The following is an 18,008-nucleotide window of genomic DNA, read 5'->3' as shown; positions in this document are numbered from 1 at the left end:
GTTTTCCAGTCTCTCTAGAAGTATGGTATGATCGACAGTGTCAAATGCAGCACTAAGATCTATAAGCACTGATATTTTGCCAGAATCAGAATTAAAGCGAATATCATTTATTATCTTAACGAGTGCTGTCTCTGTGCTGTGATGCGCTCGGAAACCAGATTGAAAATTGTCCAGATATCCATTTGAGTTTAAGTAGTTGTTCAGCTGATTAAAAACTACCTTTTCAATAATCTTACAGTACTTATGAAAGAAGATTTGATATTGGTCTATAGTTGCTCAATATGGTGTTATCAAGATTTTTCAGAAGAGGCTTAACAACAGCAGTTTTCATGGAGTTTGGAAAAGTCCCAGAAAGAAGTGAGGCGTTCACCACTTTTAAGAGATCTGCTTCCAAACAGTTAAACATACTTTTGAAAAAAGATGTGGGAAGTGTGTCAAGATAGCAGGTTGACGATTTAAGGTGATGTACTATTTGTTCCAATATTTTGCTACCAATTGCTTCAAAAACAGACATATTTACTTATTTTTGAAATTGCGGTCGAACCTGTGTGACCTCTGCATAAGTTGAGGATGTACCAATCGCCTTAGAACGATAAATAAATAAATTGTCTTCAAGATGACTTTGCACAGTATCAGGTTACCATTAATATTTAAACAGTAGTGTGGCAAGACTGGTTTCTGTTGTAATTTCCAGTCATGTTTGTATGTTTTCACTGCTCATCAAAGCAGAACATATTTCAGGAGCAAGAAGGAAGCTGTTCATACATTGACTTCTATCAACACTAAATCAGTTATGATCTTTAGCTCTTCCTTAAGAATGCATTTGAATATTTCATATCTGACTGTTTGTGTTTCTTCCTCCACACCAGTTGAACATTACATGAGGTGTTAACCTAGTCCTGTAAGAGCATACACACAGGCAGTTTTGTGTATTATTGAGGTGTGGCAGGTGCCCAACATTTCTTTCTATACTGAAGGAACACTATGAGGAGAGCTGTCTAAGTGGCATGGTCTTTGTTTCCAACAATTTTTGGATTCCAGCACAAGACAATGATTTAATTGTTTAATACTGGACAAGACAACAACTGGAACAGGAAGTGGAGGGTGAAAAAGGCAAGTTCAGTTATTGTGTATTTCAATGCCTTTTCTAGACAGGATTCAGCTGGATCCAACAAGTTCTAGTTAAGTGGTGAGTATAGGGCTGTGTTCAGGCCTAAGTCTGTAAACAAAAAATACATGTTGGGAGTATTTGTTATACTGGATGACATTTAGCCAAATATAATGTTAATGGGAACATGGGCTGCCAGAAAAGGGGACATAATATTGTGGGTTTGACTACTGTGTGAGAACTTTATAACAAAGTCAGAAGTCCTTTCTGCATGGAGTTGGCATGTTCTCCCTGTCTTGCTGAGTAATATGGTGAATTGGAGACAATGAATGATCTGTGAATGTGTGTCCCCAAAACTACCAGCAAATTTTCACCTTGTAGGGACATTATTTAGGAAACAAGCTTATAAATCATACAGATATTTATTTATTTGATTATTTATTGAAACTCTAAAATGACAGAAAGTTTTGTGTGAGGTTTAGGGGCAGGGTTGAGGTAAGGGTAAGGGGACAGAAAATACAGTTTGTAGAGTATAAAAACAATTACATCTATGGAACGTGCCCATAAATCGTGAAAAACAGTATGTGTGTGTGTGTGTGTGTGAGAGAGAGAGAGAGAGAGTTCTGCGATATGCTGACCATCCGTCAAGTGTGTTTCCCTGTCTGTAATGGAAATGTAATCTTGTGTTAAACTACAACTGAGAAGTCAATATCAAAAGTGAACTAATTCTACATAAGTGAGTATCCCTATAATGCTCTCTTTTTATATTAAATTTCACTTATTTGTTGTAAATTTGTCTTCATGTTCAGTTTCTGCGTCACTTTCAATTATAGTTCCATTGTACCTGACAATGATTTGTTTATATAATTTTTAGACATAATGGCGTATTTTGTTTTTGCTCTGCACTATTTATCCCTGCAACCTATATAGGATAAGCGGTTTGAGAAATGGATGATATGATACAATATAAACCTGCACTTCATTCCCGTTGTCTTTTTTATTTATTTCTGTATTAGCTCTACCTCTATTTTTCTCTCTTCGTCTTTCTCCACTCCCTCTCTTTCTTTTCTGAAGTGTCCCTCTCTTTCTTGTTCATATTTTCATCACTGTCATAAAAAGTTAAAAATGTCATAAAAGAGTAATCAAAACGCCCAATTCAAGCTGAATGTTGAAAATACTGAAATGTATGAATTATAATAGAAGACTGAACTGAGATCAACAGCAAACAACAAACTCTTGTTTGACTGAATGATTAAAGCCTCAGTAGTTGTACGTTTGATCAGTGCATGGCACATTCTAATGGCTCTTTCCTGAGCTGATGCAGTTTCTGCAGTGGGCAGTGACTTCCTTCCCCTCTCTGTTTTTTATTGTTCTGCACTACTTAAAACTTTTTTTTTTCTCTCAAAACTGGGACTTGGACGATTTTAGTACTTTACTGTTGAATTGCGACAGTCTTGTAAAAATGTTGAAATCTGACAACAAATGTTTTGATTGTATTCTCCAGGCAGCACTGTTCCATTTTTATTACAACGTTTCACTGAAAAAGAATGTTATCTGTCCACTTTAAGCACACCCAGTTTAATGGACTGCAGGTGGCTGTCAACACTAGCATGTTTAACTTTGGTGGTGACGACATGCTCCTTTTGGCATGCAACCGAAAGTTTAATGCATTACTATACAGTTAAAAACTGACGAAAGACTTGTAACTTCTAATAATTTTGTTGTTTCAGTTGCCATTGTATTTACTTAATCTTGTTTTGATTTGTCTCTAAATTTTACTTTACTTTATTAAAGGGATAAATTATGGAACCACAGACTTTTTATATAAACTCAGAATTTTCTCGCAATTCCAAGTTTGCGTCTCGCAAATGTGAGTTTATATCTCATAATTATTACATTACGTTAATTAAAGTTTACATCTTGCAAATCTTTGTTTGTTTGTTTCATTTTTATTTTATGTTTGTTTTCACCAAATAATTTAAAAAAGATAATCGCAACGTTTTATCTCGCAATACTGACTGAATTGAGAAAAAACGTTGCAAGAATTTTTTTTTATTTATTCAGAAATGGCCTTCAATAGGAATAGTTCAATCAAAAATTAAAACTCATAAACTGTTCCTTTAATTTTGAGAAAACTGTTCCCTTCATTCAATCTAACCAGTAGGGGGCGTCACAAAACAAGGTTACTAACTCAACCATAACTTGCCAGACACTAACTATCTTTCATGTGTATATTTCCAGTGACCCACTTGTCCCATCCATTTCACCATGACACCAAGACCGACATTAAAACCAACTAAAACACTTCACACCAACACCACAACAGCTGCTCCAGGCTTCCTGCCCTCTTTACTGGACAGGATTCCTTGTGAGTATATCATATGAATCCTTGTTTCAGCACCTGCTCCATGGGCCCTGATCTAATTCTGCCACTTGCGCACATTTCTTGCTACTCAATTTTCGCTTGTTACAAGTTTGACTTGCTATAAGTCTCCTGGCCATGGTCTCGCCTCATCTTTCAGATGTGTGTCATGGTGCTATACTGGACCGCTGCTTTGCTGCTGTGATGTGTGATGGAATATTGTTGTTTTTGCCACAACAGTGCCAAGATGGGCCATCTATGCCATATTTGCCATCATCCTGCTTATTCTTATCTGCATCATATGCTGCTGTGTAAAATGCTGCTGCAAAGGGAAAAAGAAGAGAAAGAAGAAGCTGGACCAGAAGATCAGTATGAAAGGGATCTCAGGAACTACAACCGCAGCACTGGTGAGAGATGGGTCGTCCATACTTGTGCATGCTGGTTAAATTGTTCTTCTAGTTGGCAATAAGATACATTTTACAACAAACCAAAGTCTTTGAAAGTCCAAGAGAGTAACTTAAACATTTCTCATCAAATACTTCCATGCTTTTAACATTACTTTTATTGCTCTATAATCTTGCAATATATCAATAATAAACTCATTTGTGTCAGTGTTTATTTCCTTTATAAGAGATTTTAAAGGCAAGGTGTCTGCACTAGTGTGGCAAGATAAAAAAAAAAAGTACAATTGTTTCCTTATACACTCTCATCATCTGCTATTGGTTGAAAAAACATCCAAGTCCCGTCCCCCAAACTCACTCCATTGGCTGCCATTGTTGACATGGCCCTATAAAGGAATAGTTCACCCAAAAATTAAAATTTGCTGAACATTTTCTCACCCAAGATGTAGATGAGTTTCTCTTTACTAGAACATATTTGGAGAAACGTAACATCACTTCACTTGTTCACCAATGGATCCTCTGCAGTGAATGGGTGCCGTCAGAATTAGATTCTAAACTGCTGATAAAAACATCACAATAATCCACACCACTCCAGTGCTTCAGTTAACATCTTGTGAAGTGAAAATCTGCGTGTTTATAAGAAACAAGATTTGAATTGATAAACTGGTGTTGATTACTTGTAGATTATCGTGATGTTTTTATCAGCAGTTTGAACTCTCATTCTGACGGCACCCATTCACTGGATCCATTGGTGAGCAAGCGATGCAATGATACAATTCTCCAAATCTGTTTGAATCTACATCTTCAACTCCTCTACATCTTGAATGACTTGAGGGTCACAAAATTTTCATTTTTGGGTGAACTATTCCTTTAAGTTTCTCAAGAACGCAAACTCATGAGCAATACAATCTTGCTCTGGGTTTCATTCACTAACGGAACACTGGATGTACTGACAGGTTCAGCCTGAGACGGAGGATGTGGAGTACGGCTCAGCTGAACAGCAGAGAGGAAAAATGCAGTACTCACTGGAGTTCAATGCATCCACATCAGAGGTAATTATATAATTAGTTCTGATTTCAAAGCAGTGTCCCCTACTGGCAGGAAGATATAAATGACTTATTTCTAACTTTCATTCACCTGCTTCATGCATCTGTTCATTCCAAAATGAAAATATCCTTAGTATTATATTACAAAGCAAGTTTATACTTTTAGAATAACGGCAAAGTCATTGAAGCTTTAGAATGATAAAATAACAAGTCAGAATTACCTTATATTTCATCTTCATCAATTCATTATTTGTCTAGATTCAATTGTTCTGCTCACTCAAGACATTCTATCAGTTAACTTCATGAGGTGCATCTTTTTAATTAAAGTCCACATGAAATGGAAGTTGCGACCAACTTAAAAAAATTTTTTTGGTTTAACTTGCATATGAATTTTTCAGCACAGGTCTAGTAATGTGTGCTAAACTAATAGAATAGGGTCAAATGTAAATTCATATGGAATATGCTCTTAGATTAAAACATTTTTATATAATCTTAATCTTGTGTACCGTAACATATTTATCATCAGCTGACTGTAGGGATAAAAGAAGCTGCCGCCTTGAAAGCGATGGACTCAGGAGGAACATCTGACCCTTATGTAAAAGTCTACATTCTTCCCAACAAGTCCAAAACATTTGAGACGAAAGTCTTCAGGAAAACCCTTAACCCAGTGTTCAATGAAATTTTCAAATATCAGGTAAACCATGCAGCATATAAAAACAAACATTCGTTATCATATGGGCATAGTGTAGGAAAATAGTCTGTTGTCAGCTCAAACAATGACCAGATGAGTGCACGATCAAGCTCATTAAAGTGGAGTTTACAGCCTATTTACAGTAACGAAACACTGATGTGCTGTTTTCATTGCATGTAGATCCCTCAGAAGGTGCTGACCGAGTCGACACTGGTGATCCAAGTCTATGACTTCAACAGATTCTCCAAACACGACATCATCGGTGAGATCAGACTCGATCTGTCCACTGTGGACTGGAATCATGTGATCGAGGAGTGGAGAGATCTGAGCGAAGCTTCCAAACATGAGGTTCAGTTCAGTCAAATATGATCAGAAGTTCAATGTATTTTTTTCATGTAGTTAACTCACATAACTTATATTTATATGCAGTGCAAAGTGTCATTCTCTACAAACCAGATACTGAAGGTCCCAAATAGCAGTTTTGCAGTATGATAATGTTAAATCGCATCTTACATGTTGTGCCTATATTGCAGCAAGAACATCTGGGAGAGGTCTGCTTTTCTCTTCGTTATGTCCCAGCTAGTAGTAAACTCACTGTGATCATACTGGAAGCCAAAAACCTGAAGAGAATGGACCAGAGCGGCTCTTCAGGTGACATGCTAAAATATCCTTCATCCTCAAAAGTCTAGTCTGCACTCACTACTGACAGAAACAAAACTTCTCAAACACTAAAAATGGACTCAAGTTTGCACAATGTACCAATTCATACAATTCGCTGCCGTTTCCAGCTGAAATGAACATATTTGGCAGTAAAACTCACTGGGTCCTATCACACACTGCAATGCGGCGCCAGGTGCGACGCAAGTGTTTTTTCCTAGTTTCAGCCCGAAGCAGATATCATTTTCACATCCCGTAGTTGTTCATGTTCATGTTGCTACAAGCAACAAGCCTGAGCTGAAAAATGGCCATGTATTCTTCTGCTATTCCAATTGCAAAATTTTCAGATATTATGCATTATTTCCGCTACAGAGTATTTTTATCTTAGAATGGGTTAATCGCTCTGTTTTTGTTCTGTAGACCCTTACGTGAAAGTTCAATTGATTCTGGACAGGAAAAAGTGGAAGAAGAAGAAAACATCAGTGAAGAAGCAGACACTGAATCCGTACTTCAATGAATCTTTCACTTTTGAGGTGTCATTTGAACAGATTCAGGTGAGTGAAGCCTAGAAACTGGGCCCTTCTTGAACCATTGTGATGATTGTCCTAAAAAAAGTATTTCTCTATTAGATTGTTTGATTCTCGTTGCTTTGATTTGTGTCTGTGAGAAAACAAAATAGCATTGTAATATCATAATATCATTCTTACATTGTGATTTCAACCACGTCAAGTAACTTATGTGTATAACTGTTTCACTTATATCCCTCATATAGAAAGTCCAGCTGGTCATCTCTGTGTGGGATCATGACAAAATGAGCAGAAATGATGCGATCGGCAAGATCTATCTGGGCTGTGATGCTACAGGAAACCAGCTGCGTCATTGGGCGGATATGCTGTCCAACCCACGCAAGCCTGTGGCTCAGTGGCACACGTTACTCTCCTCTGAACAGGTGGACACAACGCTGGCCTTGAAACACACGCTAAAGATCCCATTCACAAACAAAACCTTCTGAAAAACCTGCATTCCTTTCTTTCACAAGAATTTCAATTGGACCATGGCCATTCTTTTTCATTTATTTATAATGATCCATATTGTTTTAGTGAAACATTTCCTTACTCTCTCCGTCATTTGTAGCAGTTAGAAAGTCCAATACATTTTTTAGAATTGTTCATATGAAAGTAAATCTGTTTATAAGAATGATCTTCTTTAGAAAAGCTTATTTTTTATAGTTAAACACAGCTGCCATGTTTTCAAATGAGAAATAATGATACATCTAGTTTTAGCTGTTGTATTTAGCATAACTTTATCTGTAAGATTCATTTTTTTGTATTGTATTGGTTAGCCACTATTCTGATGACCCTATGTTTAGAGGAATTTTACAGAATTTTATTGTTCATATCATTTCTGAACATGTTTTTAAAACCAGCAAAACCTTCTTATGTGTTGAAGCTTGGCATAAAAAGATGATACATTCAGTGCTGAGGTTTTAAAAATGCAGACACGAGACAGTCGTATCAGGTTTGGCAAGTTCACACACACACACAGGCACATGTTAATTTCTCTTGTGACTACAGTAAGCACTAGATAAGGGTGTGAATATCAGGCTGTCAGCACACATGTGGGCCAATTACAGCGTTTTAATGAGGTTTCTTCTATTGAGCAGGTTTACAGAATGCTAAAGGCTGGAGAACTCATTAGCTGCTTTTGCACGGTCATGTTTTAAACACTCAGGTGCATTTTGAAATGTATAATTCAGAATTCATTATTCTGTAATCAACAAGCACACTGGAAAACGGTCGGGCACTTTTTGTACCTTCTTTAAGATGTCCCTTGATTGATATATGTCCTGTTTGTATGAAATCAATGAAACCAAAGCATTTCAAAATTGCCATTACACAAATAAAAAAGTTTTGACTTTCTGAAGTAAATGCGTGCTCATTTAAAATTGCTACCATGATATAAGAATGGTTGAATTGGTATGTGTTAACTAAGGTGTTCTGAGTTGTTGTGCAGTGGCTGAAGTTCAAAAAATGTCTTTATAAAGTTTACTTTTTAAATGTTTTATATATCTGAAGTTACGTTTTTTTCAGCAAGGATGCATTAAGTGACTGTCTGAATCATGTGATACTGACTGGAGTAATGATGCTGAAAATTCAGCTTTGCATCACAGGAATAAATTACATTTTAAAGTGCATTCAAATAGAAAACAGCTATTTTAAGTTGTAATATTACTGTTTGTATTGCATTCTTAATCAGATAAATGCAGACGCGATGAGCACATGAGACTTACCATTGCTTATGAAAGATTTTTTTATGCATGTATTTTCTTGCACAGCCTGAGCCACTCCAAGCAAAAATGGCTCGATAGAAAAGAACAATAAAGAGCATTTACAGCTGATTTGGAAGCATTATCCATTTCCCTTAACCATCACAAAAGCAAGCACACAGCAGGTTTATGATCAGCAGAGACAGTAAACACTGTTGACATGACCTTTATAGTGTCCTTTACTACTAGAGATCAGAGTGCAGCTTTCATCTCCGTTCGAAGGAATATTCCTACTAGCTTACCCTGCTGTGCAGGATACATCCATGCTGTGCTTATTGGATCAAAAATACAGTAATATTGTGAAATACTATTACAGTTTAAAACAGCTGCTTTATATTTGAATATATGTTAAAATCCAATTTATTCCTGTCTTACTCCAGTCTTCAGTGTCACATGATCCTTCAGAAATCATTCTAATATACTGTATCTTGAAATTCAATCAATTAATTGCTCAGTTGTTTATGTGTGTGTTTTGAATTCTGCAACAATAGAGATCGCATGTACAGTACACTTCAGCTGCAATACAGCCATACAAGGCAATCCAGTTATGAATGATTTAGTCTTAAGTACCTTTATAAAACACATCTTCTCATTTGCATGTCTTGCATCTCTAATTGAAATCTTGTTCTTTGTGGTCAGGAGACCACACCTCTGAAGCAGGTGGGAATAATAGAGTGTGTTTGAGCAGAGAACCAGGTCATAAGTAATTCAGATCTTGTATGCAATTGAATGGCAGAGGAGCACAGACCGACCCTTTGTTATGTAAATATAGCCTTATACCACCCACTGGTGTTGGGCCGCATTTTATCCAGCGTTTATGAGGGTCCGTTACCAAATGGTCTCATTATTATAACGTCTGTTGAGGATGAAACGCAGCGACAGCCATTGAAAGCCCATTTAGGCGACATTGTCCATTGTCAACGCACTTTTTTGATTGGCTTTGTTGATACTCTCAAATTACAATAAGGCTGCTAGTTCATTTCTGTTTTGAACAATTATTTTGTAGCTTTCCAATTCTGAATGAGGAGCCTTGCTGTGAAATAGTGAATGGAGTTAGCGGTGTAGTTTTGTTACTAGAGAGCAGCGTGACGTCAGGATCCGGAGGGGTTTCCTGGAGACTTGCAGCAGCCTGAAGCTGTCTGTGATTATCCTGAGCACAGATAACAAGCCGTCACAAGCGGTTTCAGCCTTCTGACTCCAGCATCTGCAACAGCAGCAAAACAAGGTAAGCGGTTTGGTTTATTCAAGAGGTTTTCTTTCTTTTGTACAGTGCATCGTTACGAAAAATGATCTTGGTGCTACATGGTACTGTGGTTATACTACCGTAAATTGTGGTGTGGCTATGGTGTGTTAATATGTTAATCATTCAGTACTGTGCATAAGGGAAGATATATATTTACTACAGTAAATACTTCTTTAGATTTCTAAGTTTGTTCATTTAAAGGCTGCCAAAACTTTTCAACTTTTTCATTGTTACTGAACAGACAGTTAACTCAAGATGAGATTTTTTCTGACGTAATTCCCTAATAGCAGGGTATGTTGTCACAGTGAAGCCTGCTATTAAACAGACTATTCCTAGGCCTCGTTTAAACAGTAAAAAAATTAAGAAACACACACCCAAATCATAGAAGAGCAAACTACTGGCAGCTACTGTTTTTTTTTTTTTTTTTTACTTTTTTGAGCTCATCTAGCATGTTTTCATATTTTGCAGGTATTTTGCTCATGTTAACTACTAACATATTAGCTAAAAATGAATATTTTTACTTTATATTTGTGCAGGATTTACACCGGGACAGTGCATTGCTATTTAATCAATCAAAGCTGAAAAAAATCAACATTTAAGAAACACAAATAATAATAATTAATAACAGAACAAAAATAATAAATCTACTTTCATTATATGTTCAACTTTTAATCATTTTTAAATACTTTTTTATAACTCATTGAGAGGCTAAAATTGAATACTTGTCCTTGTACGAATGTACACTTATCACACTTTACTTTTTAAACAATCAAAGGTATGAAATGCACAAATTTAAGAACTGCAAAACAGTCTTATATCGTTTATTAAGTACATTTTTGCCGTTTTTATGAGCTCATATTAATTGAGGGGCTTTATACTTCACACGTTACAGTAAATCACAGTCACAGTATCTTTTGCAGGTTTATATTTGTTAATTTAAAGGCTGCGAAAACGTGTTTATTCGTTATACAGTTAATTTACCACAAGATAAGCTTTTCGGCCATCGTTCACTAATAGTGGGGCATTATCAGCAACTAAATATACACTTACCACTATACATAATGTTAAGCTAAATTGTCTTCAAGATGTTTTTCGTCAACTACCCACTTCAGTCAAAACAGATGAACTACATTTCCCATGAAGCTCAGCGCGTCGCTTCCGTGACGTCATTCGCCCACGTGAGCTTCATTCAGCTGAGCGCTGCAAAGATGAATGGCTGGGGTTTGTTTAAACAATCTTATGTTTCATGTGTTTTCCGCTCACAAATGTTATAAGTGTCTTGTATGTGTGTCTTCTGTTCGTTGCTCTCTGGTGTTTTGAGTCGCGTGCCTGCAGTGAGACCGCACATCCATCCGGTTGAAGCTGCACAAACACATCCGATGAGACATAAACGCTCATTTAACGCAGTGATGATTTTCCCCGAGCCATTCACTGTGTGTTTATATAATCGGCATGACACCAGCATTTGATCGTGCAATCTCGCCATATATTTGTGAAGCAGACTGAAGTCCTGGAATGCTTGAGTGCGGGGGTGTCTCTGTCCCTTCACTGCAGTCACATCTGAGCAGCATATGCATGCCTCACACTGCAAACAACACTCAGGATGAGAAATAAATGGCTTTGGAAATGCTATTTGACGTGTTTACAGGGGGTGGAAGATGGAAACGTTGGAAAAATGGAGCAGAGACATCATGGCACCTCATCAGCTGGATAAGAAACAGCAGTCCAAACAAAATGGTGAGATTTGCTTCAAACCTGCCTTTTTGGAAATAAGGATTGTGCCTTAGAAATGTCTTTAATGTTAATAAATCTGGTTAATTTTATGTCCAAATGCACAAAAGCAACGGTACAATAACAAAAGCATTGTAAAAAATATCAATATTTACAGTTTTTGGCAATAAGTTTTAATACAATGCCTACATTCTCAGACAGCTCATCTTAAAATGTATTGCTGATCACCATAATTATTAATAGAAAGTTAAATAGAAGGCCAGATGATGAATTATAGTTCTTCGGAAGTGCTGTTTTAAACCATAAACCTTTCCACAAGCACAAAACACCATCAGGGTAACATGCACAATGCTAAAATAATGCCAAACATTAACAACATAAAATGTAATGCAAAAACACTATAATGTAGGTAAAGGTTTACAACATAAGAACAAATGGAAGTATTTAAATGAAATAATTAAGTGTGATGCATCACACATGGATCTCTGGGGACTTATGGGAAATCTCACGAGTGACTCAAATGTTCTAATATTTTACTGTAGATGTCAGCTACATGTACTGTCTTCATTTTCACTGTAAATTATTTAGTTATTTCTTTCTACTTCCAAAACCCTAGGTTACATTTTATGGTAAAATAACATGTGTGTGTGTATATATATATATATATATATATATATATATATATATATATATATATATATATATATATATATATATATATATATATATATATATATATATATATATATATATATATATATATATATATATATATATATATATATATATAATTTTTTTTTTTTTTAACTTTGCATCTTCATCTTTTGTAAATCTAAGATGTTATTAAAATGATTAATTTCAGCTTCGAGTATATCATTGACTACCTTTTAAATATATTTTGTGAATTAAGTGATGCCACATGATATGAAGAAATGTATTGGTCAGAAGGTGTGGAAAACCAGCATATTTTCATTTTTTGTTTACATTTTAAGCTTCTGAATTATGTTTCTAAAAATCAAACTTTACACCTCTTGAAGTAACTTTTTTTGTTTGTGATAGCTGTTGATAAAATTGTGACATTGGACCACAAAACCTGAAAACTGAATAAATAAGCTTTCCATGGATGTATGCCTGATGTTAGGACAGGACAATTTGGCCGAGATGCAACTATTTGAAAATCTGGAATCTGAGGGTGCAAAAAAATCTAAATATTAAATCACCTTTAAAGTTGTTCAAATTAAGTTCTTAATGCATATTACTAATCAAAAATTAAGTTTTGATATATTTACTGTTTGTTTTTTGCTGGTGTTTTGATTCCGTTTCAGGCAACCTTTTTTTCTTTTGGTCTATTTTATTTAGGCATGATTGCAAAACATCTGCTCAGCTCTCTCAAGATTCGAAATCGTTTGCAGCTCCAGCCAATTTCTCGTTCAGCATGTGCCACTGGTAAGCAGTATGTGTTTATATACATTTTTTTGGGATTATTCAGGACATCATCATATATTTTCTGTTATGACATTTATATACTGCGTATGTCACTGTGTAACAAAAGTTTATTTCTGTTAAATATCTTTAGTATGGTGTCCATAGGTATTCAACCTGATTTGCCAAAATTATTAATTGAAATAAATAATTCTTATTACAATTTATTAAAGAAATATTAAAAAATAAAATAACAAAAACATTAAAAATGTAAAAGAAAAAAAACATGAAATAAAAAATCATATTCATGAGAATCTGTGGCACATATGCATGCTTGTAAATGCAAATTTCTCTAAAAACTCATTGTATGGAACTGTAATTAATGTAATTGACAATATTGCATGAGTCTGAATGTCTTTTAGCATTGTTGACAATGGTTGTTTATTTTCACTAATGTGCAGATACTTCAAATTTAGTCGCAGCTGAACGAATCCTCAGGCAGATTTGATCAGATTTTCTGTTTAGCGCTGTGTCGTGTTAACAAACATGCACATAGTCAATTGGCGGAACAATAAAACGATGGAATGGCTGTCTGAAGTGAGATATGTGGGTGTATTAATGCCTGAGTCGTGTTTTCCTGGATCAAACAAACTCTCAGCTCCATTAACGAGCATCCTCATTGAATCACACACACTCGCTGACAGACAGGTGCCTTATAGGGAGAAACTTAAGGGCAGTTTCTTATCAGCCTGTTGAGCACTTAAGAACGCGGTTGAAGTAGAACTCTTGTTTTGCATTGGGAGATTTCATAATGCCCACAATCATCAACATGTCAATAGAACATCTTAAACCTTGTGGCCTTTGTAAATTTTCAGTGAGCAGAAGTAATAGGAAACAAATACTAATTTAAATGATTGGATACTGATAAACACTGATTGAAATTATTTGATTTCAAAATAATAACCCGTTACTGGGAAGTGTCTAGTGACTCTTGCATTGTTGGAGAGGTTTTAGAAGATCCTCCTTTTTTGCATACTGAATTTTTCTTGGTCTTGCATCTGTCCAATCATGTCCAATCATTTTAGATGCATATTTTAATGCATCCCTTTCCTTTACATCAAACATGAAGGTTATTAAACCAAGTAAACTTTGTATGAAAGCACATTCTCTTGCTTTTATTCTGATATGTCAACTTTTCTGTGTGTTTTACAAAATTTGAGGTAAATGATCTGTTCATTGACCTCAAACCCTCTGATTGGTTTCTAAGGCTCTTGTCCAGATCTGATGAGTAGGAACGAGCAGCCTGACTCCCGGCCGCTTGCCATGGCCCTGACGCCCCAGCTACCACCCAGGACCCATCGGCCCCTGTGTCTCTCAGTGTCCTCTGACAGCAATGGACGCTTCAAAGCTCTGGAGACCCAGGAATGGAAGAACAATCTCAAAGCTCAGGTAGGTGGAAGTGCTTTCAAGTCAGCTTGTTGGTTCAGTTTGAGTTACCTGTCTTAATGTGTGACTTTATCCGTCAGATGGAGCAGGCCCATAGTGCTGGAGCAGCCAGCAGCACGGGTTCCTTGGAAAGAGCATCTCTTTTTTGTGCTTCTGGCTCCACCACCACCTCCAGCTCTGGCCTCTCCAGTCCGGTGGAGCACCTCACCAAGAGCAAGTCCTCTAGTCGCTTTTCACTCTTCTCTCCACCTTGGAACAGTAGCTCTGAGTCTGACTCCAATCCACCTTCCCGCTCCGGATCTAAGAAAATGCGCAACTACAGTCGCAGAGCTGGTCCCGGCGGTTCCAAAACGGGCCCAGAGACTCCAGAACCCAAGCAGAGCGTCCCTGAGCACTTCCAGTACTCAGAACCGGTCATATCGAAGGTCACAGACTACATTTATGTGGGAAACCTGAATGCAGCTTATAACGGACGTACGTTGTGCCGCAATAATATCGACAGTATCATTGACATGAGCAGCCTGCCCGGGGAGACTTGTTTGAGAGTCATTCCTTGCACTTGTTCAAGGGGCGTCAAGCATAGTTGGTCTCGGCTCAAAGTGGACATAAGCGACCTTCCGAACACAGTCCAAGAAGGGCTGGCACTCAAGCACCGCTGCTTCGATGACATCAATGAGTGTATCGATGCCTCCATGGAGAAGAGGAAGAGAGTGCTGGTGCATTGTCGTGATGGTTTTTCCCTCGCCCCCACATGCATTATTCAGTACCTCATGGTCAAACAAAATATGAGGCTTATTGCCGCCTACGAGTTGCTCAGAGCCAAACACCCGGTTAACATTCGTGAGTCCCATCAGAACGTTCTGGTAAGTCTCGAAAGAGCTCTGAGACCGGGTGGGAAAACGGACCCAGAGTGCTTTAAACAGGCCATCTCTCGAAAAGTGGCTTGGACCTGATAGTGAACCTTGGGGAACCTCACTTTTATTTGAGTGTTTTGTAGTTTATGCATTTATTTTGAACATTATTTCCTCTGTTAACAGTGAAAGGCAGCTTTTTTTGTGTTTTAACTGAGCTGGATGTCATGGTGTGAGTACTAACTGTGAAAATTTACTTTAAGTTGTTCAGTGGCCATTTTAGCAAAACAAAGACTGAGAATTTGAGTCATTCGTTTTACTTCTGGCTAAATAAAACAAGAACAAACATGCTTTGTGCAGCTGCTAAACAATGAGATTTGTCTGGGAATATATCTCTCATTTATTCTTCTTCATGTGGGTACATAGCCATGCTGTGCAGGTTTATGCTAAGGAAGAAGGTAGTGGGAGCTCTCAGGAGACGAAATGATGTCATATATGGCTGCAAACACCACTACTGAGGCTGAAACGTCAAACTGGAGTACTATATCAACTAAACATCTCAAACACTCTGAGGACAAATTGAGGACTAAGCATGATTAATCACTGAACCTGGCAGTACATAGCACAACCTTTGTTGGTCTCCTTATTCATTTGACAGTTGGTTCATATTTCTCTGTGTTTAACCGAAAGATACACAGTAAGAGTAGTCCTCTATGAGGAGACATTTCATTTACTAGGCTAAGTGTCTTTTATTAAATGTGTAATATTCAACATGTTTGATCAAATAATTCAGTGCTTGGAAACAATGTGAATTTTGTGATCGTGTAAAGCATTGAAACTGGCCCACTTTATACCTTTTATGAGTGTTGGTATTTGGAAAATGGATTAAACTGAGTTGTGGAGCAATGCTCAATTGCAAAGGCTTGATATTGCACTAACCACAAGGAAATGCACAAGTTTTGCTGAAACGTGGCTTAGTTTGATTTAATGTTGCGCAGTGAATATAGATTAAAATATTTTTATTACAATAATGTTTATGCTTGTCTATAATGATTGTTGTTCCATGGTTTCTATTGTATTTTGATTAAGCCATTTAGAAAAAAATGTAACAATCCTGACAGCAAATGTACTTCACTGAGACATCTTGAGTGCATGCATTTTCATTTAAGAGCATTAGCTAGTCTGCAGTGTTTAACATGTTCCCTTTCAGATATACACCTAGTTTGTAAGGAAAGCAACCAAGGCAACAAAGATAGCTGTCATTATAATCAATGAATATGTTGTTGATTATAATGTGATCAATCTAGTTTTGGCACTTTGCAACATGTTGCTTGCTTCTAGTGTAGATTGGAATGTTTTCTGCAACATTTATGTTTTCGAGTTTATAGTAATCTGCTGTTTTTCTGATGTCTGCACACAAATATAATATAATGTGTCTTGGTGACGTACATGTGCTTAAGGGGAAATATATTTGACATGGCTTATGCTTGTCAGCAGTGATTCTTCTATTTTGATATTTAGTGCGCAGTTTGGTGAAGAAAGACCCTCCTGAGTTTTGGTGCCTTTTGTTTGAACTCGTCCAGTGTGATTATTGTGACATTCACACGCGCACACTGTATGCACTCATCAGGTATAGACAATGTCGTCCTTATGCTTTGACATGTTCAGGAAATGCTCCATGTTGGTGTAATTTTGTGATGTATGGCAGAGATCGGTTTCATCTGAATACGCTGTTGTAAAGGTTTCATATCAGTGCTCACAGTGAACAGTGCCTGTACTTCAATCAGTGTGGTGGTGACGTCAATCAGTGTGATCATTACCACCTTCTACGGGCCTGCAATTAGCTTCTGAAATTAGCAAAGCTGTATTTGGATTAAAATGGAACATTTACTGTTGCTTTATTCTTATTCATTAGCCTATTTAAATCTATATTTTTGGATGGTTGATCTCGCCCTGTAAAGATCTAACAACATGAACACTCAGGTTAACTTTATTGGCCTAGAAAACATTCTCAATGTGTTAGAAACCAGAATAATGTGAGGCAGTGTATTTTCTGTATCATGTTTTTGAAGAAAATGCATTTGTACATGTTATTAAAGAGAATCTGATGCACTGACTTTCTTGTCATGTGTGATTTGTTCCAATACGAAATGTGTCATGTGAATCTTGGAAAAGATATTTTAGCAAGAGGCTACAGTTTTGCTCTTACTTGCTATGGTATTGTAAGATGATAACGTGGCTATAGTACCCAATTTCACAAGTATCTGCCCCTAGTGGTTGGGAGCACTGCCTGTGGTTCAGATACTTTTTTTTTAATATAAGAGTGACGTTAAAACTGCCTTGGAAGCCTTTTAATATACCTGTAAAATAGATTTTTGGTGCATTTGCAAATGTCTTGAATGATCTACTTTACAAAAATTTTAAAATATGTCAATATACTACAAATGTTAGAAACATATACTACATGAGGTATGAGTGAAATATAATCATAAACCATTTCAATATGTATTTTGTGAAATTAAGACCACACCAAATATTTTTTGCACTTAAAGGATTAGTTCAATCCTAGAATAAAATTTACTCACCATCATGTAATCTAAGTGTTCAATCCAATGGATTAAAGGTCCAAATGGCAGTTTCAGTGCTGCTTCAAAAGGCTCTACATGATCCCAGCCAAGGAAAAGGTAGGGTAGGCTGAAATACTCCATCTAATTTTCTCCTCCA

At 36.7% G+C, this 18,008-nt stretch overlaps 2 protein-coding genes across 4 annotated transcripts; both read left to right on the top strand.

The window, feature by feature from the left end:
• Positions 1-909: 909 nt before the first annotated feature.
• On the top strand, positions 910-8,186 carry LOC306868402 (synaptotagmin-1-like). Of its 3 annotated transcripts, none has more exons than XM_079414529.1 (9): positions 910-1,113; positions 3,350-3,476; positions 3,711-3,877; positions 4,828-4,923; positions 5,444-5,611; positions 5,789-5,956; positions 6,142-6,259; positions 6,686-6,819; positions 7,038-8,186. In XM_079414529.1, the coding sequence occupies exons 2-9, from the start codon at positions 3,377-3,379 to the stop codon at positions 7,275-7,277; spliced, it is 1,191 nt and encodes a 396-aa protein (XP_079270655.1). In that variant the 5' UTR covers positions 910-1,113; positions 3,350-3,376; the 3' UTR covers positions 7,278-8,186. The 3 variants fall into 3 exon arrangements, with proteins under 3 accessions (XP_079270655.1, XP_079270656.1, XP_079270654.1); XM_079414528.1 differs by lacking the exon at positions 910-1,113 and adding an exon at positions 1,721-1,844; XM_079414530.1 differs by lacking the exons at positions 910-1,113; positions 3,350-3,476 and adding an exon at positions 1,688-1,844.
• A 2,822-nt stretch (positions 8,187-11,008) lies between these two features.
• Positions 11,009-17,399, top strand: LOC306868123 (uncharacterized protein). The gene is made up of 5 exons (XM_079414159.1): positions 11,009-11,055; positions 11,483-11,571; positions 12,925-13,011; positions 14,255-14,436; positions 14,514-17,399. Exons 2-5 carry the CDS (start codon positions 11,493-11,495, stop codon positions 15,384-15,386), a joined length of 1,221 nt encoding a protein of 406 aa, XP_079270285.1. The 5' UTR covers positions 11,009-11,055; positions 11,483-11,492; the 3' UTR covers positions 15,387-17,399.
• The last annotated feature ends 609 nt before the right edge of the window (positions 17,400-18,008 follow it).

The sequence above is a fragment of the Barbus barbus genome, assembly GCF_936440315.1.
Source record: "Barbus barbus genome assembly, chromosome: 50".
Classification (NCBI taxonomy): domain Eukaryota; kingdom Metazoa; phylum Chordata; class Actinopteri; order Cypriniformes; family Cyprinidae; genus Barbus; species Barbus barbus.
The sequence above is the reverse complement of the archived record's forward strand: the minus strand, read 5'-3'. Positions and strand labels throughout refer to the sequence as shown.